At 44.0% G+C, this 26622-nt stretch overlaps 2 protein-coding genes across 4 annotated transcripts; both read left to right on the forward strand.

Annotated features, from left to right (window-relative positions):
* The first annotated feature begins 799 nt into the window (after positions 1-799).
* On the forward strand, positions 800-4983 carry LOC139333670 (uncharacterized). The gene is made up of 2 exons (XM_070966268.1): positions 800-1218; positions 4156-4983. The coding sequence occupies exons 1-2, from the start codon at positions 877-879 to the stop codon at positions 4477-4479; spliced, it is 666 nt and encodes a 221-aa protein (XP_070822369.1). The 5' UTR covers positions 800-876; the 3' UTR covers positions 4480-4983.
* A 3110-nt stretch (positions 4984-8093) lies between these two features.
* rufy2 (RUN and FYVE domain containing 2) lies at positions 8094-26413 on the forward strand. 3 transcript variants are annotated; one of them, XM_070968511.1, is made up of 19 exons: positions 8094-8249; positions 12827-13000; positions 13200-13317; positions 14054-14155; positions 14522-14645; positions 15608-15672; positions 15779-15844; positions 16279-16348; positions 16506-16607; positions 16728-16844; positions 16941-17033; positions 17800-17874; positions 18025-18122; positions 22032-22151; positions 22394-22523; positions 22742-22836; positions 23232-23280; positions 23508-23588; positions 23692-26413. In XM_070968511.1, the coding sequence occupies exons 1-19, from the start codon at positions 8174-8176 to the stop codon at positions 23833-23835; spliced, it is 1899 nt and encodes a 632-aa protein (XP_070824612.1). In that variant the 5' UTR covers positions 8094-8173; the 3' UTR covers positions 23836-26413. The 3 variants fall into 3 exon arrangements, with proteins under 3 accessions (XP_070824612.1, XP_070824604.1, XP_070824594.1); XM_070968493.1 differs by lacking the exon at positions 8094-8249 and adding an exon at positions 10135-10847; XM_070968503.1 differs by lacking the exons at positions 8094-8249; positions 22032-22151; positions 22394-22523; ... (2 more) ...; positions 23508-23588; positions 23692-26413 and adding exons at positions 10125-10847; positions 19447-21402.
* Positions 26414-26622: the final 209 nt, after the last annotated feature.

Genomic DNA, 26622 nt, shown 5'->3' on the forward strand with positions numbered 1-26622 from the left:
AAATACTATAATCCCAAAACACTATGGACAATGATAACCCAGCACACTCAGCCACACATATCATTTCTAGTCCCTTTACTGTGTCTTCAAAGGAGAAGCACATCAAAATTATTTTTATGTCTGGGACGGTTTTTGTGTGTCCTCAAAGCTAGCCCAGAACCAAGGGATCATGTTTTATTCTATGGTTTTATTGAACCAGTTCAACTGTTCACTGAGCCAATGCAATAAAAGAGTGGAGGTAAAAAGAGCAGATGCGCCATCTAGTGTCAGCAGACAGGAAGCACAGCGCACTGCTGAGCACAATTCAAAGAGTCACAGGCCTGTAATGTGAGTTCATCCTAACAGAGATTGTGATACTTTGAATGGAACATTTTCAAGCACATTTATATTTTAACAGCATGTGACGTGTGTTTCATTTGTACAACGAGTTTCTGTGTGTCATTTGTACAGTTGCTTTATCAGTTATGTGCTCTTATTTGTGGCTGTGTCCAGTGTTCAGCTGTTGAACTGAGGGATGTCAGGTGTTTGAGCAATATCATTATTGCAAGCGCTTAGAGTTTCTGTTTGAATGCATGTGTTATCTGCTTTAAACATACCATATGGATGTCCTATGTATTTTAATTCAATATAAGAACACGTGCTGTATGGAAAATCCAAATGTTATTTTATTTCACATTTCCTAAGAAATTTAGCAGCTACAGCTACAATCAAATAAATAAATAAATAAATAAAAATTAAAAAATGGCGTCAATGACAAAACTTTTATTTTGAATTGTTGTAGCTTCGTACTTCCTTCTGCAAGCTTGAACCTGGCGACGAAGACGAAGCGCGACCGACGAAAGGACTTCGCGACGAAGTAAATAAACAGAAAGCAAAATGAACGCGACAGAAAAGAAGCTGGCGGACTTGATACGTGAACACCCGAATCTGTATGACCAAACACGGCGGGACTACAAGGACAATCTGAGGGGACATTTGTCGTGGAAAGAAATCGCAGACAGCATGGGAAAGTCGGAGGAAGAGGTGAAGCTGAAATGGAAAAATCTGCGCGACAAGTTCTGTAAGGCGAAGAAGCGAATGGCCAAGAGAAGCTTCCCTCTGCTGACCGACGACGACAGCCCGGCGGAGCGGCCCGTCCCGGTGCTCTTCAGCCAGCTGGCCTGGCTCAGCGTCTACGTCAAACCCAGACCAGGAAGTGGCATGGGAGACACTGACGAGGTGTGTGTCCACCTGTCTGTCTTTCACTGACAAAAATGTGTTCATGTCTTTGATTTTAAAATATTCGCCAGGTGATGTAACTGAGCAGTTTTAGCTAACTGCGTTCACTCAGTGATTAATCTGTGCACCTGTGCGCAGTACAACTTATCCAACGTATCCAGCGACATCGTCAGAGCGACACATCGCTAACACTGAAGACACTGATTTTTCCTTAATGCTAATCGGAGGAGAACATCAATCGCTAACTGCATCATTATTGACGTCTGTCTCTCGGGATATCCGGCTTTAGTTTTCAGAATAAAAGCACTTGGTGGAAAACCGATGATCAACAACAAATTTAGGTGGGACTCAGCAAAAAAAAAAAAAAAAAGGGGGGGGGGGGTCGTAGTCAGTGGTTCATGAAATTAGATATAAGACCACCTTGGCTTTTGATGTACACAAGTTTATTTCGACATCATAGCCAAAATGTAGGGCACCAAAATCAATAGTGCAACAACAATAAGTGATAATTACATATTCTGAAAAATGGTAAATTGGCTGTATTCACCTAGTTTGACTTTTCCACAAAAAGCTGTCTGAACAACATTGTTATTTTTATATTTTAATGATAAAATAAACAATTGCTTTAATTTCCAAATGAGAGACAAACTGTTTCAAAAATGAAGATTTTAAAAATTAAGACTCGTGTCACTATTAGTTCACCATCTAGCATCAGAAAATAGGGTGCATCCTTTTGGATTTCCTGTAAATTGAATATTACCAAATGCTGTATATAAATAAATGGGAAGTCAGATCTCTCATCAACTTATAAACTCTATGTGTGATCGTAGACACATCGTAGACCTAGACAGAAATATGCTTGTAAACTTTAAAACACATGTAGTAAGTTGTTGCTTTGCTGCTCAGTGATCTCGTGCTGTAGGCTGTCAGGCACGTCAGCTGGCTCCACGTTAAACAGCAAATATGTTAAAATTATGTCCAGTTCCCTCTGTTTACTTTTCATGTCCTGAATCCTCTCTCCAAACGCCTGAAGGAGGTTTCACACTCAGCAGCAGATTCAGGTGTCAGAGCAGGCTTTAGCTCTTGCAGATTAGGAAAATGTTCAGTGTTTCCTCTTTCCAGTTGCACATGGCTCAACTTTAATTTCACTTCAAATGATTTCACATTTGAAAGCTGAGAAGCTGCTGTAGCTTGAAGTTCAGCTCTGAGAGCTACTTGGTAATGTTCACCATGAAGGCCAAATCACACGGACACTTTCTATCACTGAGTTTCATGTCAAGCTTTTCTTCCATCCATCCATCCATTTTCTATGCTGCCTGTCGGGGGGGCTGGAGCCTATCCCAGCTGTCAACGGGCGAGAGGTGGGATACACCCTGGACCAGTCGCCAGTCGATCGCAGGGCAACACATACAGACAAACAACCATTCACACTCACACTCACACCTAGGGGCAATTTTAGTCACCAAATAACCTAATGAGCATGTTTTTGGTCTGTGGGAGGAAGCCGGAGTACCCGGAGAGAACCCACGCATGCACGGGAAGAACATGCAAACTTCACACAGAAAGGCCCCGCCCGGGGATCAAACCGGCAACCTTCTTGCTGTGAGGCACGTGCACTACCTGCTGCACCACTGTGCTGCCAGGCTTTTCTTCATCTGTATGAACTGTTTCAGACAAACTGACACTTGGAAACAGTTTTACTTTGTCCGGTGTAAGCAGCAACAACACAACATCCTTCACAAATTGTCCTCCTTAATGAGGTTTTAGCTTCTTTGCTATTAGCTCACTCACCACAAAATTTGCCTGTATGACACTGTCTCTGTCAGAATGTGGTTTTGTGAAAGCTGCATCCAAACTCTGCCAAAGAGTGTCAACAAGCACATTTGTCCCAGCAGCTCATCCAGTTTAGCGTGTTTGTAGCTGTAATGACTCTTGAGATCGGCCTTTATCATCTCTGTGTTATGCTTTGTGGTCATTGAGCAAGAAAAAATAAGGTGTGAACCCAAAAGTGCAGACTTGACAAAAGAAGCTGAGCAAAAACGGTTCAAAGTGACTTATTTAACAAAAGAAGGCAACCAAAAATCCACCAGTTCAAAATCCAAAGCCAAAAGCGATACTAGAAAAAAACCACAAACTAACAACCAACAGGGAAAACCAAGACTAGACCAGGAATACTCACTGTAGTCACAGGGACCAAGAAAACCACACACAAGGGGATGATCCCACACAGACAAAGGAAAGACACAGACTTACATAGACCAGGGAACTAAACATACTCAGGTGGACACAATCACAATCATAAAGGTGGGAAACATACAGGAAGTAAAGTAACTCAGACACAAGAGGGAAGGCTACCAAAATGAAACAGGATCCTAACACAGTGATCGGGTCCCCTCAAAATAACTTAATCACACTGGTTTACCTCCTACTTCAATAAAAACAGTCACTTGTCTGTTTGTCCTAGAAAACATTACACTCCATCTGCCCCACGTCTACTTTTGTTTTCTTGACAGTCGCTGTGATGCATTGATGTGATATCAGTCCCCATCTGTTCAGGCATGATGCATTCAGGGAAGGATGTGTTAGTCTGTCTTATGTCTTATCTTATTTTCTTTTGTTGCTGAAAAAAGGTAATTGATGTCTAGATAACTTGTTTTGTATTTATGAATTGCCTCATGGGCCATATCAAAAGGTCTCGTGGGCCTTATATGGCCCAGAGGTCCTGCTTCACAGAGAAGTGGAAAATACAAAATTGCATTTTTAAAAATATATTTTTAAAATTGTTATTTTCATCTGTAGAGTTGCAAAAAAAAAAGCGTAAACCTGGTCAAACCTGCCACCCTGTTTCATCCCCTGTGGACTTACAGGTTGCATTGGGAAAATGAAGCTTGTAACCACTGTTTCTATTAACCAGTGATGCTATATCCTGCCACACAGGGAGCTGGAAGTGGCGATGACCTGGAAAAAGAGCAAGATAAAGACGGGAAGCACGGCCCCCTGCCTGTCGTTAGCACTAGTTTTTCTCCTGTGGAGTCCTGTCCAAACAGCCATCAGGAGACGGGGGTCTCTCTTAAACGTAAAAGGCAGACTGCCACAGAGAGCGAGATCAGCTCTGCAGACGCCCTCGCCAACCTCAGAGATGAAGATGAACTGTTTTTGCTCAGCCTGCTGCCTTCACTGAAGAGGCTCACCATTAAAAAGAGAATGGAGGTGCGGATGAAATTCCAGCAAGTGCTGTATGCTGCGGAGTTTGAGGACTGAAAGCCAATAGAGGCATATTATGGTCAATGGAAGGGCTTATTGTAAAGTTCCAGTTCTTCAAGCATTTCAACCCATAAATGTATATTTCTAACAATTATAACTTGTTAATATTTATTTTTGTATCACCACCGCTGTTAATAATATCAACATGTAGATCTCTCTATTCTGTTGTTATCAGAGTTGTCCATGTATCAAGAGTTTTATGTCTTGGTTTGAAAGCAGAGAAATGTGTCTGTCACTTTGAATGTAGGTGATGGAGCCTCCCATTTGTTACTCGTTCTGAAATTAGAGTTACCAAAAGCAACCAAAAACACACTGTGTGAAACACAAATAAGCCAGAATGTGATAACTGGCTCACCCCTTTGACATATACTCAATAAAAAACAGAACAATATATTTAATGTTTATAGTTCATATATGTTCGTAGTCTTTATTCATCTCACCTTTGAGGTTATATGTTGTGCTGTTGTTGTATTAAACTTCATCATATTAAATGATGCTCTTAATATTTTGTCCACACCTATTTGTATAATTGGGCCTTGGACTGGACAACTGTGTGCGTGTGTAACCTGGATACTCAGAATAATGAAAAATCTGAACATGTCAGAGCCATTGGTCGGTTAGCAAGTTGAACAAAATAAATTCCAGTCAACATTTTGAAATAACTGCAAAAACTGTTAAAATGCAGCTGTTTTTCTTCGGCTGTGAAGCTATAACATAGACATCCTCTGTGCCTTGATGGTTTATAGGAAAGTATGAGCTTTAGCTTACATTTCACTGAGGGGACTTTCTACCTGCAGTGATACAATTTCATTGTCTTAGCTGCAAAGTCATTCACTGCCAGACACACACACACACCGATCTCTGGTCCATCTCAACAAGAACCTCCCTCTCTCTCAGTCATCGGTCAGGGATTGGTTGGTATCGACAGGCCTGACCCTCCTCTGATGCAGGAAGCCCTGTTCACCAACATGTGTATTTCTGTGTTTTCATTCATAGCTGCATGTATTTCATTCACATCAACAATGTGTTATGCTGGTGTGCGTGCGTGCGTGCGCGCGTGTGTGTGTGTGTGTGTGTGTGTGTGTGTGTGTATGGTGTGTATGTATTAGTGCCAGTCAGTGCCCCTCTTGTGTTACTGTCTTTGTGTTTTGTCAACACTCTGCCCCCACCCCACCCTCTCTCTCCTCTCATCTCCTTTCCTACACACTGTATTTATACCCCTACAAGCCTCCTCCCTCCTTTGCTGTGTTACCCCCAAACCCCTCCCCCTCTCCCAGGCTTCCTGCTCTCATGTCATTGGGTGCTGTGTGGGGTGATGGTTGTGGTTTCCGTCGGTGATATCTCCAGCGCGTGTACCGGCTTAATGCTTCAGAACTACAGGAGCTTCCACTGAGTCATTGCCTCAGACTCTGCATAGTGGACCAGAGCATAGACTTATCCTTTTTCTGACCAGGCTGCTGAGTGCTGACAAGCTGCAGAAATAAGGATCAACTTCCTCTTTCTACTGCCTGAGGTAAGATACAATATTGACATAATAGCACATTGTACATGTTCATAAAGGATGATAGTGGGAAACACACAGATGGTAGAGTCACATATTCAGTCATCACTTACAGGTTCTGATGATATTTTAACTGTCGTCTTCTAATTTGTAAAATTTACTCCTGCTATTTTACAACTTACCTCTTCTGCTGTTATGGGACAGTATCAACATTGTTTTCTCATTTCCTGCTAATCAAAATATTAATCACTGGCTGTATCAGAATCTTTGTGCATAGCACCACGCCATTTCCAGCACTGCTGCAGAATGAAAGGCTGGCTACTACGATGAAACCGCATCACACCCCTATTGGTGGGAGGGAGTCTCATGGAAGACTATTGATTGGTTGTTCTGGCTGTCTGTCACGTGGAAGGGCGTGTTCCTACAGTGATGAACATGGACATATGGTACAAACATATCACCCTGGAAGTGATGTTCAGTAGTGTTTGTTTAGGTGTGGTTCAGAGACGAAGGGAGCATTGAGACAGTGTGAGGAGGAAGGTGGGTGGAGGGCCGGAGGAGAGAGATGGAAAAGTGATGCTGAGGTAAACTGGAAAAGAGCCCGTGTCATATATACTGTGGATGTGAAATGAGCCTCCTACGCAGGTTGCATGTATCAGATACAGACATGGTTATGCGTTTTCCTCTTGCATCAGGATGAAAATCAGTAACTTACATTAAATTGAAACATGCTGATGCATAGCTGTTTGTTGGCATTATTGGTGAACCGTGGCACAGTGTTAAAGGTAGTTTAACAGACCAACGGACTGAAAATGTATGAGCAGCCTCATGAAAGCACAGGCAAACAACGGAAAGCCAAAAAAAAATAAGAGGTTTACACATTTCTGATAGTGACTCTTGTGATGTGAGTAGGAGAGCTAACAGGTAGTAGAGCAAACAAGTCAAGGCAAACAATAACTCAAAGAAACAGGATACAAAAGACGTGCAGATACAGAGAAACTGCACGCAATGCTCGAAACAAGCTAACAGAGAGAGAAACAAAAGAAATAAAATGTATGGACATCAACACGAAGGCGGCAGCGGCCTGAATTCTGGACTGAGAAGCAGCTATTCAGAGGATTAACACAGGCAGTTTACAGCCAGCTATGGAGGTACTGATCTGCAAGAAACCAGTCATATGATCCCTGGTCAGCCCAGAGCTATTAGAGTCTGGCAAACAGAGGAAGAGAGCAGAGCAGGAGAAGTGGTTCTTGTAATGCAGTTTACTGAGGCCTCCATGCTCTTACAGTTTCTCTCGCTGCATGCTATAATGGATCTGACTTTCTTCAGTTGGTGTACTTGGAGGCTTTTACTTCCATACTATGGTGAGGTGGAGGCCCGCTGAATGCATTCTTCATAAGCTGCTACTGGAAGGAAAGGCAAAGCTTCTATTTGGTAAAACAAAGTGTCAATTTTGAAGGGGATTGTAGTGCTTTCGTGTGTATTAGAATTTAGTAGAATATCTGAGGGAGGAACCTTTTGGCATTTATTATTTATGGAGGTGAACGGTCTCATCCTGCGCTGTTTGTTGGAGGAATGGGAGGCAAAGATGTCTCTGTCTGTCTGTGATCTATCTGTCTGTGATAGAGACTACAGACAAGGACTAAACTTTAAGTCTGTGTTACACAAGTGCATTTTGAGAGAATAAAGTAGCTTGATAATCAGCCACATTGTTTTATTTTATCCATGAATTCTACTGGAACCAGGCCTGAAACGTCAGTTGTAAGCTGTTTCCAGGATTGCTGCCCATCTCGCAGGTTAATGGTTGTGCACCACCCACCTAGATGTGTAGGCATTCAACAAAGTTGGGATGTCCAGCAATATAATCCTTGAAGATATCCTTGTTTTGTGTCTCCTGTCCCATCTGCCTGCTTCTATACCATCTTACTAGCTCTGTCTCCACTGTCTGTTTTGTCCCAGACTGCCCTGCTCAGCTCAGCAGAAGGCCAGCACACGCAGAGACCATCACCGAACCTGACCAAACTGGAACACGCCATATGAGAATAAGACAAAACAGTCCACGTCAGTTCAGGAGGGAAGGCCATCTGGTTCCAGGGAATCAGAGAATCCAGGGAAAAGGAAACCAGACCAGAATCTGCTTGATTTATCGTCTTGCAACAAGGCAGTGGGTAGAGGAGAGTCCCACTCACCATGTACTCCCCTCAGAGTCTCCACCGCTGGGGCATCACTCACAGTGAGAGTATGGAGCGGTTAGCCTACAGCCAAGGTAGGCTGGCAAGTGCTATTTCAATGAATGATCTCATGACTCCCGCTGCAACCTGGTCTCATGTTCTTGTAATGGCTTATGAGTAACAGATACATACCAATCAATGGATTCGTATCACTGCACTAAAACAAATTAGTTTTAAAACAAGGCTGGTGAAACTGCAAGAGGTAATGAAAGATCTTGGCTAAGGTTTAGGAAAACCATCCACTTAAAGTTAACTTCACAACAGATAACACATCTGTGAGTCAGGAATGAGTCACCAGAGGTTAACGCACATGCATAAGCAGCCAAAAGCATCTCTGCGCCTCACTCCTGTCTGAGTATTAGTTTCTACTCTGACCCTAACCTTACAGATACACAGGAATCTATGCGTTTTCCTTAGGAATAATGTCAGTGAAAATTAATTAAGAGCACCTAAGAGTAAATGACAATAACTCTTATAGTAACCTCACACGTCATCACATTTAACGTAGTCACCATCAGTTGAATCAGTGAGGTTGCGCTTTAGCACGATCCATGAAAACAGGAAAGGTTGTGAATAAGTCATGTTAAGAAGATGACAGCTCCTGATACTCTCATAGTATTATAGAACAATTCAGAAAAATGATTAAGATTTTTAAGGAAAAATGTCACAAATTCACAAGTTGCAGCTTTTACATTTGTCATTATTTGCTGGTTTTCTTCATCTTCCATGATTTAAAGACGTCACCTTGGCCTCTTGGAAATGGTGATGGGCATTTTTCACAGTCTTGTGACTCTATAGACTAAAGCAGTGTTTCTCAACCTTTCTGAGCCACGGCACATATTTTACATTAGAAAAATCACAAGGCACACCACCAAACAAAAATATTACAAAAGGTATATTTATTGAAATGAAATGAAAATCTACTCTCAATTTACTCAATTTACTTACTCAGTGTGAAATCTGGGCCTGTTTAGTTAAACACGAAGCTGATATTGTTGCAGGAATTGATGAAAGACACACAGGAAGATTTCACCTGGTGAAATCAGGTGAAATTGGATAATCTTCCACGGCACACCTGATGATTTCTCATGGCACACTTATGTGCTGCGTCACAGTGGTTGGGAAACACTGGACTAAAACAGCAGACTGAACTATGGAGGAAATAATCATGATTATTCCATGATTAAAGTAATCATTAACTATAGCTGTAAATGTCATGTAGCCTGCTTGAGCTTGACAGCTTAATCAGGTTTTCAAAGCCTGTTCAGCCTTACTCTCTTGATTTACTTCCTCCTCCTCCTCTTTACTGGAACATGTGTGGGCGTTTTTTGTTTCCTCTGTCTAAATTCTAACAAATTCTCTTTCTTATTTAAAAAAATTTCCTCTGTGGGTTCAATGCATTGCAATGCAAGACTGTGGAAATACTGAGGTCACTAATTATATTTTTATCTCCCAAAATGCCATTTCTACATTGCTAGATATCTAAATGTTGCGGAGAATGCCAAATCCCTTTACAGTAAAATTTGAAGACATTTAAAAGATCAAGAAATTTAAAAGAAAAATTCAACATGTGTCATAAGTATTTATCATAGAACGCAAACTCATCCTGGTGTCATTAAAATCCTTGCAACGGTCAGAAATACAGCATCAATACTGCACTGCAGGTCATTGAAACTGTTACTACTGATGTATTAATGCACAATTTTTTTTTGGTCATACATGTACAAGTCCCAGCTGTACACACACACACACACACGCGCGCGCGCGCGCGCGCGCGCGCGCGCAGAGTGAGAGAGACATCCTCCACCTGCAGGCGGCCATGCAGTTCTTACTTCCAGCAGCAGGGGGCAGCACGCCCACAACCCAGCAGCCACAGCAGCCACTAAAATCATGACGTATTGCTGCCTTTTGTGTACCGTATGAGCTTGTTGACACCGCCCCTCCGGAGGGTGCAGCGGGATCGTCAGTCAGGAGCCAACTATCGGTTTGCTCTCCTGGTTGTAAACAAATCTCCCTACACCGCGATGTACGGAAAAGACCTCCATTCAAAGAGCAAGTGTCCGCTCCGCCGCTGCTAGCGTCCACCATGTAGACCGACGCCTGTGCTGCACAGTCCGGGGACGGTACGACGGTGGATTTTAGAGTCCAGCGAGACCTGTCAGTGCCTTGGCCGGTGGTATCACATGTATTTTTATGGTGCGATTGTCATAATGGTCGCCGGATGAATTGTCCATCAAGCTAACGCACGCTAGCGGTTAGCAAACCGTATGAATCAGGTTGTTTTCGCACCGAACAGCGCTACTTCGGCATAACGTTAACATTTCAGAGGGACGTGAACATGGCATCCGCCGCAGAGCACGACCTGGCTCTGTCTGAAGCGGACAGCAGCAAGGAGAAGGCTCAGGTGTTTGGGATTTTGAGGCTGCAGGACGAGAAATCTGGTGCTGGGGATAAAGCTAACAGTAGCAGTACAGTGAGAGGAGGTGGTGGTGGTGGTGGAGGAGACGGGCGATGGCAGGCTCCCATCTTCGCTTTGGCCAGGAAAGCATCCGAGACCATTTCAGGGAGCATTCACGTCCTGCCTAAAGTGTCGGAGCACAGGACGTCTCTGCCCGGGGACTGGGCCGTCCAAGGTAGAGTATTAACGTGGGGCGTTAGGGACATGAAGGCAGTGTGTGCGTGTGCGTGTGCGTGTGCGTGCGTGCGTGTGTGCGTGTGTGTGTGTGTGTGTGTGTGTGTGTGTGTGTGTGTGTGTGTGTGTGTGTGTGTGTGTGTACATCCAGTAACTGATTGTTTCAGGACTCGTGAGGAAGTGTGACCTAACCCATACCGGTGTCTTCACACAGACCACCACCAGTCAGCTGCTCGTTAATAGTTTCAGCTGGTGTGTGTAGATGTGTGTGCCAGTGAGACAAACCTACCTGTCTTCCACATGTTAACCGTACCTCACCATCCTCTGTGTGTGTGTGTGTGTGTGTGTGTGTGTGTGTGTGTGTGTGTGTGTGTGTGTGTGTGTGTGTGGTCAGCTGATTTTTCAGTGCTGCTGTCATGCTTTGATGGCACATCCTCCTCTCTTTATGTCAGCAGCCCTGCTGTGCTCCTCTTGTTTTATACCGTCACACACGCCTGAAGCGTCACATGCTGCACTCATGCAAATGGAAAACAGTATTTTGCTTTCTTTCATCCTTCAGGGTTAAGACTGTGTAAGACTTTTGTACACTGCTTTAATTTTGATGTTGTCTGCATGGCTTTGCTGCTTTCATTATTGATTTATTGATTTAATCAATTGATGCTTTTGGCTGTTAAGTGACAGAAAATCATTGAATTTGGCTCCATTAGAAATGAATGCTCCATCCAAAAGCCGATCTGTCATTTTTTTAATAATTAGTAAGTAAGCTGGAACCCGCTAAGGTTTGGCATTTCTGCTTGACAAGTGAATCATACTGCTAATCAGTGGCGGATGATTTTTCTGTCAGTCATCTTCTGTTGTTGTAGCAGAGCTCCTGGCTCAGTGTGCCCACCAGCCAGCGTCCATCACAGGCTTCATTTGAATTATGTAAAACGTGAATCACTCTTAACAGCTGACAGTTGTTTCTGAGCACCAGGGCCTCCTGATAGCTGATTCTGCTGTTTTTTCTTTTCACAAGAACACAGGAAATTCATTTAGGAGAAAGACAATGTGAAATCCACATCATTGCACCACCACCTTTTAAGTCTCCTCAGCGTTTGACGTCCTGTCGTAGAAGTCAGAGGGTTTCCAACAGTCGTGCTGCTTCCGTGAAATCACACGTTAATTTGTCACCGCCTCTGCCCCTGGGCCAACCTGCCGGGCCAATTAAAGCTCATCAACACTGCCAGGCAACATGGCTGCATGTTTTCACCTGACATTGCTCTGTCCACTGCTGGTGTTTGGTTACACATTAACCCAGAGCCCAGAGTAGAGAATGTGGGAGGTTACAGGCTGCAAACCTGCAGTTTTTCTACATGGAAATGTTTTTAATTTTTTTGTCTGTCAAAAAGCAGTTTTTGCTGCAGTATTATCACACTGCTACTGCAAGACACGGTTATGTTATCGTGTTACGCAACAGCTTCAGACAAGACAAGTATCTGCTATGCTAGGATCACATGGCCAACAAATGTGGGTATTGACTTTCTAAATGATTATTTCTGAGCTAATTAATAATGTTTCAGGTTTGGGAGAGTGATCTTACTTTGTTAACATCATTGAAACTCTGACCTGTCGGGGTGGGCTCTCGTTCCCCTCGTTGATCCGTTGCTGTGTGTGACTGCACTGATCTGACATTGATATGAAAACATGCATTCTGGAATCTGCCGTCAAAGCACTCACATTACATTTAGTTTACCTCCCTACAGTGAGCATGTTTCTGATAATGACCAGTTGTCAGACATTAACCTGCCAAACACTCTCAGTTTTCTCACTGTGTTTAGAAGGTTTAATGGCTGGATTGGATAATGTGTAATTGTTCATTAAATGATTTTGAAGCAGCTCTGAGATAGGGGACTAGACTTGAATTACTATCCGGATTCTGTATGTAAATAAAATGATAATGCATATTGGAAATGAGGTGTGTGTGTGGCTCTCGTCCTGCAGCCCTGCGGGACCCCATGGCCATGGAGCGAGCCAACCTGCTGAACATGGCCAAGCTGAGTATTAAAGGGCTGATCGAGTCGGCGCTGAGCTTCGGACGGACACTGGACTCGGACTACCCACCTCTCCAGCAGTTCTTTGTAGTGATGGAGCACTGCCTCAAACACGGCCTCAGAGGTAAGAGGGAGAGAAACATTTTAAATGGTGTCAGGTGTGGGCGTTTGCGCTAGTGTGGCTACAGCCCAGCTTTCTAAAATTAGATGTCTAAGCTGCACCGTTGTGTTTTTTGTGATGCTGCCCTCATAAAAGATGCCATTCCTAGACTTTCATACACCAGGATGTAAGTCTCTCTCCCTCTTTCTCTCTTCTTTTCCAGTGAAGAAGTCCTTTCTGGGCTTTAACAAGTCCCTGTGGGGTCCTCTGGAGCTGGTGGAGAAGCTGTGTCCTGAGGCAGCAGAGATCTCAGTCTCTGTGCGAGACCTGCCTGGGCTTAAGTAAGGAGTACATTTATGCACACACACGTGCGTTCACACACACAATTTAACCTAAAGTCAAGCTGGAGGAACATGAGCCACAACACACACACACACACACACACACACACACACACACACAAACACGCATGAGTAACGTGAGACTGCTGTGACCTGAGCCAGAGCAGGGAAGTACCTGAGTGTGGTTTACTTTCACTTCACCTTTCCTGCTGTGGCTGCTGCCTCACGTCGTCACTATCACTCTACTTCTTTATTATTCTTTTGTCTCTTTGTAGCCCTCAGCGCCAGTATGGACAGATTTGTAGAGACGTAAGTGGTTCGAGTTAACAGTGTGAGTGTTGGTAGTGCCCAATGTGGGAGGTAAAATATCAACTTCAAAAACCTGCATTAATATTCAGGTGGTGTCCTCTAGTGGCTCTAGTAAACACGCTCCTGCACACACTCATTCATACACATACACACACTACATAGCAGAGCTTGCAGGCCGGGGATCATGTGAGTCATATTCAGGTCTTGTCTGATGCAGCGAAATGGGGAACAGATGTGTTGTTTTAGATTGAGAACAGAGTCCACTTCCTCTGGTGGTGCTGAGTCAGATGAACAGACATACAGCAGAGCAGCATTTTTTCAAAACAAGACCCAAAGTGTAGACACAGAGCGATGCAGGGCCACCAGCCTCTAACCCTCAAAACCTCCTAAGAATACAATCTGATCACTGTGTGTGTGTGTTTTCTAGGACTCCCTTAGGAAGGGCCAGAGCCTGGTTGCGCCTGGCTCTCATGCAGAAACGGCTGGCCGACTACTTACGACTCCTCATCACCAGAAAAGACCTGCTCAGGTACACACACAGACACACACCTGGAAAACTAAGTGTTAATGAGTCTTGATTGACAAATCGGGCCCTTAAAGGTCAAGGGTGGTGATATTGTAGATATTTCTTATTGCCAACAAACCCCGTTAAGTTATATTTACAGATTTTAGATACCCACAAAAAGTGTGTATTCATCTGTAATATCAATAAGTGAATGAATAAATTGAATTCAGCATTTTGGTGAGAAATGTCTACACAAATGCAGCAGTTAATAGTTCTCTAAATACCCAGAAAATAACACTTGTACTAACACATTCACAGTAACAACACAGTACAAACAGACTTTTTGCTTTTGCTGGAGCTCCCTTCAGTGTCTGTTGTGTCCTCCACCAGTGATTTCTATGAGAATTCAGCGCTGATGCTGGAGGAGGAGGGAGCAGTGATCGTGGGCCTGCTGGTGGGCCTGAACGTCATCGATGCTAACCTGTGTGTCAAAGGCGAGGACCTGGACTCTCAGGTAGACCTTTAAATGTAGCGTTAATGTAGGAGGCTGTGTCCACTTCCTGTGCCGAGTGGGTCTTTGACTGACATGAGCCGGATTCTCTTCAGTGACTCTCGATTAAGGAAGCAGAAACGCAGACAAGAATCGTCTGTTTCAGTATCTTTGCATCAGGCAGATGGAGGGCAGACACTGTGGTGTCATGTTTCTACGCCATGGGTGGAGACTCACCAATGCAAACACGCTGCACAGACCTTGGTCACACCTGACCGAGTGTGACTCAGATACGTTTAATGTGCCGGAAATGTGTTTCAGTTCAGTCATTTCCTGATCACAAGGTGAGCCAATACCACACACAGATTTCACATTTAATGGCAGGTGTGAATGACTCTAGCATTAGTTGTAGTGGTGTGAAACTGTTTGGATCCCAGTTAAGTGTTTTAGATAAGTAGTTAAGGAATATTTGGCAGCTACTTTGTAGAGCTGCAACTAACGATTATTTTCTGGAAAAGAATTATCCAACACTCCCAAAATACCTTGCCAAAGATTCGGTTTTCACTGATATGAAGGATATGACGAAGGAATGTTTGCCTTTTTTTTTTCACCAAACAATCGAAATTATCAATCGATTGTCGAAGCAGTTTCCAATCATTTTTCTTTCGGTCGACTAATTGATTGATTTTCAATGATTGGGTCTACCAACTGTTGTTACTCTTTCTTTAACTCTATGTAGACAGTGGGAGCTTCTCTGCGTGTGTGTGGTTAATAGGCAAATAAGTGCTATTGATAGATACAGACACACACAGCATCGAAAACACCACATAATTGCAAACTTCCCTAATTTTTGCAATTTCTCTGGCGGTTCGCAACGACTTCAAGCTTGACTCTTTCATCAAATTAGTAGTTGTGAAATCATGTCTTTTCAGAATATGTTTCCTCTGAGTGACACTGGCTTAACTTTTCTTTTTCTTTAATTTGAGGTCGGGGTGATTGACTTCTCTATGTACTTGAAGAATGACATCGATGATTACCGGAGTGAAGAGAGGTACAATCCTTTAACTGTCTCTCCTCTGTATTGAACACATCGGGTCTCTTTGACCCCCTAAATCTAATGCAGAGCTCTGTCTTAATGCCCGTCTCCATGGTAACAGGAACAGCCAGATAGCATCCATCTTGGATCAGAAGAACTATGTGGAGGAACTGAACCGGCAGCTCAAGTAAGACGTTAAGTCTGTCAGGGTCCTTCCAGGAAATTCAAGGACACTTCAAGGAATAGTCATGTGTGTAAAATGCTGTTTTGTGTAACTGTGTCTACACAGTGAGCGATCGAGACGGTCAGTCTGTCCATTTCTGTTGACTGTGTGATGTTTGGGTGGTCTTATGATGCCTTGAATGAAAGGCAGAAAGCTGAATGCCTTTCAAACAGATCCAGTGTAGAGTCAGTTTCAGTTTGAGTCCGTCTGCTTGTTTCAGAAGTGCAGCTCTGTCACATCTGTCCCTGCAGATGGACTCTAGAGCACAACTGTCAGTCACATGTTTTGTTTTCCTCACAAACCTGCCGTCTCATTTAAGCTTAGTTTAGTGAATCTTTCTTTAAAATGCGCAGCTGTTGGAGAGTTCATGTGAGTCGTAACATTGTATTTGTCTGTAGCTCCACAGTTCACGGTCTTCAGGGCAGAGTGGACTCTCTGGAGAAGTCCAACTCTAAACTCATAGAGGAGGTGAGACTCAAAGTCTGATTGTAATATTGTAATAACCCACTTTGTCTGTGTCACGGAGAAGCAAACGCCTGTCACATGATCTGATGAAGTCACCATGTCGTTGTCAGTATTACTGTTCTTGCTGATCAGCCGGATTCTTGTGTTTGTGTGTGTGCAGTTAGCCATAGCCAAGAACAACATCATCAAACTGCAGGAAGAAAACCAGCAGCTGAGGAGTGAAAACAGCCTCATTCTGCTGAAAGCACAACAACAGTTAGAGGTACACGCTCACATTACACCGGCTAACAGGCAAACCGCAGATCCAGCCCTTAATATTCTGACTGACTGAAAAGGGATGTAACTGAAGCCTGGCATGTTCTCCTTCATGTTATTCATCCAGGTGACCCAAGGTGATGTGACCGTGGAGAGAGACACGTACAAGCAGTCGCGTCAGGGGTTGGATGAGATGTACAACGAGGCTCGAAGGCAACTGAAGGAGGAGTGTCAGCTCAGACAGGTCCGACTGCGATCGCTCGTCTGTCTGTGTGTGTGTGTGTGTGTAACGTACACTGTGACCTGTGTTTTACATACACATCTGTGCTTTTACTTTCAGGACGTGGAGAACGAGCTGGTAGTCCAGGTGTCGATGAAGCAGGAAATGGAGCTGGCCATGAAGCTTCTTGAGAAGGATATTCATGAAAAACAGGTCGGCATATATTTTCACATAATGGGAGTTGTTAATGGTGAGTTTTAATCAGTGGACATTGATGAAAAAAATTGATGAAAAAGGCTCAATCGGGGATTTCAGAGCGGTATATTGAGACACAGCCGTTAAAATGAAGATGTGGCTGCTCCTCAGACATCATGTCATAGCAGCGAGGGAGCACATGGCAACGAGCCCTTCGGGGAGCGCAGACTAAAAATATACCGCCAGCCTATGCTCTCTCACATGGAGCAGTGTTACTTTCCCAGCTCCCGTCTCTCTGGCAGCACTGCCAGCATCAGGCCTCTCGCTCTCAACATATGAACTCTGCTACAAAAACACCACCTGCTGAAATGTGGAGCCAAGCTGTGAGATACAGCAGCTGTCATGGCAGCAGCATCATCGTAGCTTCGTTAGGAGGCGCGTCTCCACTTCCTCCCACTGTACAAGAATGAAGCCAAAATATCCCGGATGCGGGCGCAGTCGTGATTGGGGGATGGAGCCGCAGTATCAAAGTCCCGCCCATACACCCGCTGTCAATCACGGCTGTCAGTCACTTGAACATACATCAGTGTGATAAGACCTACCTAAGATGATACAAACCATCTTTAGGAAAAAATATACATGTAGTGTAATGATGTGTAGTTTTGCTCCCCCCCCCCCCAAAAAAAATAAATAAATAAAAGAAATTAGTGTGAAGTTGCTGTAGGAGACTAGAAGCAGTCGCACAGGAGCCTGAACAGGACAGTATGGTTTTCTTTATCAACAGGACACACTGATAGGACTGAGACATCAACTGGATGAAGTCAAAGCCATCAATGTAGAAATGTACCAGAAGATGCAGGTACACACACACACACACACACACACACACACACACACACACACACACACACACACGCTCATGTGGTTGCACTAGTTGTCTTATCACATACAGCACATCTGCTATAAGTATTTCTACTGCTTATGACAGCCAGTAACTCTCGTTTGTCAGTCGTCTGATGACGAAATGAAGAAGAAGAACAATATGATCAGTCGTCTGGAGGAGAAGACCAATCAGATCACTGCCACCATGAAGCAGCTGGAGCAAAGGTGAGAGACGCTGCCTGCGAAGGCACAGCACACACTAACCAGTCCCATGTGTCTCCTCGGTCCTTCCTCCAATCTAAACCAGGCTTCTGCTGTCCTGTAAAGTAAATCTGGCTTCCCTGACACCTTTCTAGACCAGAAGATCTAGAAAAAAATGTATTTTGAATAATTCCTTTAAATTGCATTATTCTGAAGAGTTCTGCATGGCTTAGTTTGGAGCTTACAGAAGAGAACTGGAGAAAGCATTGGGGAAGTGAAGTCTTCTTCCTCATCACTGTTCCAGGGTTTCCCCTGGGAAACGGGTTAGGAGGCGGGAGTCCTTTGAGCAAACACAAAATGTCCCACAGGACAGAACCTGAGACACAGATGAGATTTGATGAGGTTTTGGACGGACAAGTCTCTGTCAGTTTCTTTGGGGAAACCCTGCAATCCTTAATTTCTCATGTCTATTAAATGACATTGCTGATGTTTTCATGCATGCGACGTTCTCTTGCTCACCTCGCGCCGCTCTCGGTCTATATCGCTCCATATCTGCATCAGTCATTGTGAGACCTGCTGGTTCATTGACGCCTTACGATCCCTCCTCACCCCGTCATTTACCAGTCAACACAGTCCACCCCTCCCCTCCCCTCTCCCGTTGGTTTAAATCTGTTCCATCCTATTTGTGATTGGTTGTGAATGTTTTGTTTTTGCTGCTCTGAAGGTTTAATTGGGCTGGTAGGACACAGACCCCGGTTACACTTTTCAGTGGGAGGTTTGTGTTGTTCAGAGCCACTGTTTAAAATCAGAGTATCGATCATAGTATTGATTGAATTAGAGCTAAATCTCCCCCTCAGAGTCACTGTGTTAATAGGTGAACGTAGAGCTTGCTTCCAGGCTTAAATCTGTCAAATTGATGGTGTAGTTTTGTGTCCACTTTTTGTCTGCTGTAGTTGTATTCATCTATCTGTCCACATCACCTTTCTCCTCCCCACCTCTTCTCATTACTCATACGCTTACTGTGGAGGGAAATCTATCCAGACGGAAGAAATCTGATGACAGTGTGAACCTGAAGTCAGATTTCTGTGTTTAAATGCCTTTTATTTCCACTTACTCCTGAGCTGGTGATATTAAAGGTCACTTCAAGTGTTCAGTGTAACCGGGGCCACTTAGAGTACTGATGTATTGACATCCTTTCTTTCTTCCTTCCTTCCTTTCCTCCTTCTTTTCTCCCTTCTGTTCGTCTCTTTTACGCCACCCAATCATCGTTCCATCCATTTTGCTCCCTTTGAAACCTCCTTGTGTCATTTTTTTCCTCCCCTGATTTTATCCCTGCTCCTCCGTGCAGTGATAAGGATCTGCTAAGTCAGACCAGAACTCTGGCTATGTCATTTGTTAAGTGTGCCAGCACAGACACAGAGCACCAGTACAAGCTAGTCAAGGACATCTCCTTCTGAGGGCCAGCACGCACACACGCACACACACACACACACACACGACCGCTTGTGACTGAATGGATAAACGGACTAAACTTAAAGGAACATTCCTGTTTTGTTTTGCGCACAATGTTCAGATGGTTTTTACGGCCTGTCAGCAGCCACAGAATCAGGGGAAACTGGACTGCACGGTTTGGTGCTTTAGTTACTGAAACATGATCATCATCAGCAGTGTTGGGATTCCTAGAGACCACTGTAACATATTCCACCATCTTTAGTCCACTTTGCTGAGTTTGTGCTCAACGCAGACGCGTCTCCGCTGAATGTCCAGGTTTAGCTGCTCACAGAGCTGTTTGACTATTACAACAGTTATGCTTTAATAGAGACTGAGGAAACATTTTGAATTAATCATACGCTACCTTATCTAGTCGCTCACATGCTCGGCTTTGCACACACACACACACACACACACACACACACACACACACAAACAAACAATACATATGCTACTACTACTATCCTTCCTGTCTCCAGTTGTCCGTCTATATGCAGTAACACTGACGGTGAGGTAGTTGACTGTTTGGGCCCTCAGGTATAATCACTGGGTCGTTGTTATTGTTCACATTGAGTTAGAATGAGTATAGTGGGCTTTCCCACTCATATCACAACAGCTCACCCCTTCCCTCGATCAAGAGACAAATTGACAAACACCGTCCCCACCGTGCGTAGTCATGTTTGATTAGTCCATTTAACATCTAAACGTGCAAAAGAATGGAAGATGTTTACCCCAGTTTAAACCTTCCTATGATGATGGGATAGTAGTTTTCACATAGCGATCAAATTGCACAACAGATGTAGAATTACAAATTGCAAAAACTATGGCAAACTTCACAAATTGATGCGTCTCGTTACCAAAAATTCCAACCATTCTTTATTTATGAACCAAAAGCTGTCTCTCTCTCACTTCATATGATGCTTTTCTTATGGGATAGTGACACATCACACGCTCTCTGGCGACATAACATTCAGTCAGTAACTTCCACGCAGCCTCTCAGTGGCATCGCTGTCGGCTCTGCAGAGACCGTTGAGCACCTTGTGGTTCTGTGCTTGGCTGCCTCTTTACCTTCACGAGCAGGAACATGAAAGCTATCATGTAACCTAGACAAGCTGTTTCTCCCGCTGCCTGCGCTTCATCACAGCCGGTCAGCGGCGCTCACCGCAGATGTTCAGTCAGACAGGAGTTTGCGGCCTCCTGCTTTTAATTTCTTGCCAGTTTGCTCTGCATGTGCTGCACCTCCTGACCTGCTTCTGACTGGCTGTGATGACCCTCACTGCGTCTGAAATCAGCCCTTTGTTCACCGCTGACTCCCCACTTTTTACGTACTTTTCTCACTCTATCGTTGGAATCTTTGATGGCACTGTGTAGTGTTAAAGAAAACGACACACTTGTGCACTCAGCAGTAAAAAAGGAGTGATGTCGGACGCAGCCTGTCTCCTTCACCTCAACTGAAAATTGTAAGTTTTAGCCGATGCAAACAGCTGAGTGGGACCAGCAGCTGCAGCCCAGTTCATGTGCTTTACTCCTGCAGGATGGACAGAGCTGAACCACCAAGTGTAAAGAGTTGTAGTTCCACAGCTGTAAACCTCTGCAGAGGGGACGTCAGTGTGTTGTTGTGTCTTGTCCGGGCATATTTATTGACTTTTGTGATAGATCAGGAAGTAATCATTCTACCTATTCTAACTCCGTGTTCATAGTACTGTAACTCCTCTCTGTTTGTAAAGGAATAGTCACTCAGTACAGCTGTTGGAAACTCACAACTACTGTCTTTTACCACCGTGATCAATAAAGTTAGATGTTTTGAAAGTGCCGGGTGTGGTTTGAGTTTTTGGCTGTGTTCAGAGTGCTGTTTAAAGATGGACGCTTTTTATCATATGATTTTAAGGAGTGGCAAAGCTCAAAGTGAGCAGTGGCTGTATGTCAGTGTGTTTCCAAGATGGCTCAAGAAGATTGAAAGCTTTATTAAAATCCTCATATCCTGAAAAGATGAAAGCTTCCTCCCTGTACAAAAATATGAATGAAACACTATGAAATTGGCAGATTTTTCACGTGCAGGATGCTGTGAAGATGTCAGGTGACACTGTGAGCACACTAGGATGCTGCATTCAGTTAGCTATCCTCTTTGTTTCTTGTCCATTCAGTTGCTTTAAGGCAGTTTTCCCTCATCGTTTCACCGTGCATCTTTATTTTGACTCCTCACCCCTTTGTGTTCCTGACTGCTCTGTTTTGAACCCCACAATTCAACTCTCCCTGCACTCTTCAGTTTTACCCATCCTTCAGCCAACCTTTTTCATTCATCCTCAGCCTCCTTTATGTTCCCACTCAGACGCCTCCCCCCTTACCCTTCATCCTCCTCCCCTGTTCTTTTCTCCCCTTCCCTCCATCCCCCAGTTTTTTCTCTCCATGGTCCTGAGTTTGTCCCTGGTTATAATGGTACAGATTACAGGAGGCAGAGAGGCACCGCACCTCGGCCGAGGAGGGAACCAGACGCTTCAAGTTGGACTTTGCCAACAAGGCCGACAGCCTGCAGCGGCAGATCGAGCACAGAGAAAAGCAACTGTAAGCCGAACCCCCGCAGAGACAGACTGACTGGTAGACTCACGCACATACATACATGAACCGTGAACCAGACCTCCTTCTACACAGTTCTTGTTGATCGTAGCTTGAAAAGCAAGACACAAATTTTAAAAACTATACGAACCAGTGTACTCCGATATAATGTGTTACTCAGCATATCCTTTCCTCTGCCTCTGTTTGTCGTCTTTGTTCTTGCTATTGGTGTTGTGTGTGTATGTCTGTAGCCAGCAGCTGGAGACGGACCTGAAGATAGAGAGGGAGTGGAGGCAGACGTTACAGAATGATCTAGACAGAGAGAGGGACACGGTGTCTCAGCTCAGCACCGAGGCGCTGCAGATCAACGGACTAAAGAAGGTAAAAAGATGCACTGCGTACAATATTATACAGTATGCTTGATTACATGTATGTGGCTGTGTGTGTGTGTGTGTGTGTGTGTGTGTGTGTGTGTGTGTGTGTGTGTGTGTGTGTGTGTGTGTGTGTGTGTGTGTGTGTGTGGCCCAGGATGTGCAGAATATGATCTGATGTACGTCCTCTTTTGTGTGTGTGTGTGTGTGTTTTGGTCATTTTTCCAGGAGTTCCATCGTCTGCAGGATGAAAACATTCAGCTGAAGACCATCTGTGAGGACCAAGAACAGGCTCTCGAAGAACTGGGCTCCAAACTCAGCGAGTGCGTATTTCACCTGTCAGGTTCTTTGTGTGTGTGTTGCTGTGAAAGAAAATAAGGAAAGTGTATTCTAAAAGGAGTCCAGTTATTTTTGTCATCATATGAATTTTAGGTTAAAAAAAATGTTACCAAAAACATCTCATGCTGAGATGAAGGAGGAGCATACCAGTGTTTTTCATGTTTTGCCTAATTTACAACAAATCACATCTGATTTATAGTCAAACGAGCTCTCGAAACCATCCTTAAAGAAACCAAGAAGAGAACCTCTTTTTCTTTCAGATTTTTTAAAAATTCAGTCAGAAGGAAGGATGGTCAAAGTAAAAAGGCTGATGACTTGATATTGTGGCTAATTTTATTTGCTCCCTTTGTTTAGCACTGTCTTGTTCTTTTTGTCATAGATCCAAAATGAAGATTGAGGACATTAAAGAAGCCAACAAAGCTCTTCAGGTAGAGTAACAGTGATTTACAGAGATAAAAACAGTATCTGAACCGTCTCTGTCACTAAGATGTTAAGCAAGATATTAACAAAAGAGACCAGACCTGAATAAGCTCCGCATCTTTGTGTGAGTCATTAACAAGGCAGACTTTGGGTTAGTGTTGTCGTGTCTGTAATAATGATAATAATAATGATGTGTTAGAGTGAAACAGAGATCTATTGTGTGGCGTCGTTTCAGGGGGGTCAAGTTTGGTTGAAGGACAAAGACGCCAGCCACTGCAAGCTGTGTGAGAAGGAGTTCTCCATCTCAAGACGGAAGGTCAGTGGTCCAATGACGAGACAAAAGAGGACCTGAAATGCCAACACGACAGCATGAAGGTAACATGGCCATAACTGTGTGTGTGTGTGTGTCTCTCTCTCAGCACCACTGTAGGAACTGTGGGGAGATTTTCTGTAACAGCTGCTCTGACAATGAGCTCCCTCTGCCCGCCTCGCCAAAACCAGTGAGAGTCTGTGACACCTGCCATGCCCTCCTCCTCCAGCGATGCTCCTCCAATCCAACGTGAAGGAACCCCGCCCCGCTGCGATGACAGCATCAAACAATCTGAGCTCAGACTGGTAACCCCCACCCCCACCCTACAGTCCTCTGTAAGACCCACCCCCCTACGGATCTCAGCACAGCGTTTGCTGCTAAGACATGGACTGCGTGCATGACCATGTAGCACATTTGATTTGTCTTCATTTAAAGTATGAAAGTCCCTCACAGACAAAAGGGGACACCCCTGTCCCTCTCATGTCTTTGTTTAACATCACTACTTTCTCTGCAGATGCTCTGCAGTATAAAACATTCAAACCTCTTCATTGTAATCAGACACATGCTGCCTTTCAATGGGGTCGTGTTTACTGTGGTCAGGAGTCCATATGAGGCAGAAGCTGTGGAAATATATTTTTGGGTGGCTGGTAAGTTAATTTTTGTAATTTTAGTCATACAGTTTTTCTTCAAACAACAACGAGGAGTCTTTTGGCATCCTTGTTGCTGTTGCCTAGCAGCAGTGTTCTCACCACTTGAACGCCAACCATGTCGTAACCAGTAGCTCACAAATTCCATTTGAAGGCAGCAACAGAGGAGAAGACAATCAGTCCACTTTAAGGTACAGTAAGTTTAGATATCAGTGACCTTGATGGAGGAAATCATGCAAAGCATGACTGTCTGTCGAGTTCCCTTTGGCTCAGTCTGAGTGCTGCGCTGTCGAGGCTTAGAGAGCACCAGACACTCTTCAAGCAGGTGTGACCATACGGAGGTGACCCACAGCCACCTGCACACACCGATCATCAGATCAGGCTAAGTTTCGGTGGAGAAGAGAGCTCGGTTTTGAAAGGTGGAGCAGCTTGAAGAGTGAAGTGAAAGTGAAACAGCACTGTGACGAGCACTGCTGCAGCTACATGCACACGTTTTTCTGAAGCAAGCCTCCAGTCTCGAGCAGTGCTGCATCATTATATGTGTGTCAACTTCAAACTGTATGCAATGAGTGCAAAGCCAAACAGATGATGTGATTTATACATGCGGTACGGTGGCCTCGTGAGTTGTTTCTCACTCCAAAGCTCCCTCCTTTGAGGTGGGGTGAACAGAAAGTCTCAGGCAGCATTTTCACGGGCACATGGAGATCAAGTCAACCCGACAGCTTAAAGCCAACTTTCCGAACCTGAAATATAAACTTGGTTTATTTCTGCTTAGTTGGCTTTGGTTTTATTTGCGGTCGTTTCACAGTATGTGTACCTGCACATTCTGGGTTTGTACTTATACAACATCATCTGTTCAGACAGAATCGGTACAGAAAGAAAAAGGCCTGCTGGTCAGATCTGTCCTCCAAATATTTGATGCGCAGTGAGACAAAGACTTCTCTGCAAACTAATTCCAGGAACGTCCACTGCTCCCAGCACATTTTGCTGTGCTGTCAGCGTGACGAGACGAGTTCCCCATGGGGCTGTGGCTTTCAAAGGAACTGAAAATCTGTTTGTTTTCTTTCTTCCCCCAGTGTTGGTGCCATTTGTGCCTGTGTAAATGCAACACATCGTACCTGCTTGTGCTTCTCATGTTGCCAAAATGAGCCCTGTATTTCTACAGAGAGGATTTCCATAGAGAGAATGGAAAATAGAAGTAGCAACACTAGCCCATACTAGCCAGTCACACAACCTAGAGTAAAGGCACATTTCACTGTTTGTTGGAGACACTAATGCAGTGGATGCTGCTTAAAGGACCAAGGAGATGCAGACGCTGTCATCTCTGGTGACTGTGACAGCAGCAGTCACAGTAACCGGCTCCTCTGTTGACGAACCACTGATGGCTTAGCTGACAACAGGGCCACCTAGTGGTTGAGAGCAGACCTGAGTGTTGCACACTTCTTACTACAAAGTTTGAACACTTGCCAATTCTGGACTGTTGTGATATAGATTCATTTGAGAATATTTATATTTGATTTTGTGTTTTATGCACATTCATTTTTACTTTCAGAAGTCCAGGGAACTTTGACTTTCACTTGAAGTTGTAATCTGTGCAGGTGGAGACGTTACAGAAGAATGACATTTAACCACTGCTCCATTCCTGAGAGGGAACGTTTGAAACTCTAAACCATTTTTGTTCCTGTTTTTAAAGGTTGAGATGTGTGTTGTGTTTGTGTTGTCAAACTAATGCTGATGGCTGGAGAGTACACGGCCCTCAGTGACGGGTTCTGATACGAGCTCCACTGCACATTCTGGTTTTGTACTTCAATACAATGTTTACAACTTGTGACTTTTCAAGAACTGGAAGTATTCATTCCCACAAAGAGACAAAACAGGCCTGGATTCAGTTCAAGAAGTGTTTCTCTTGTGACAAATATTTGAAAACTCATCATATCATTAAGCACTATAGGCAAATGTGACAGAATTGCATCAAGGCCTGACACGTTTTTGTAGTGTCGCTCTTTAAAATCTCCCAGCTTTCTATGGGACTTGTACAGTGTTGATACCACGTTGTGTATTCATAATGTTGATAATCACTGTGGCCCTTTAGCTTACTAAATCCTGCCAGTTTAATATTAACTCTGTTGCCAACAGTATGTTGCCTTGACTGTGTAGCAGTGTCTGATTAAACGTTACAAAGTCCTTCATGTTTACTGATTGATGTACAGGTCACTGAAACGCACCCTGTTATCGTTTACTGTCGTCGAATGATTGGGTCTTTCTCCTGTCTTTGCTTTTTCACCTCATAAGCAGATCAATCATTTAACTTCATCTGAAATTCAGATGTATTCACAACCATGACAGAAACACCTCTTCAAAAGTGATGTCAGACTCAGGGAGAAAAAAAGAGA

The sequence above is a fragment of the Chaetodon trifascialis genome, chromosome 1 (assembly GCF_039877785.1).
Source record: "Chaetodon trifascialis isolate fChaTrf1 chromosome 1, fChaTrf1.hap1, whole genome shotgun sequence".
Lineage (NCBI taxonomy): Eukaryota > Metazoa > Chordata > Actinopteri > Chaetodontiformes > Chaetodontidae > Chaetodon > Chaetodon trifascialis.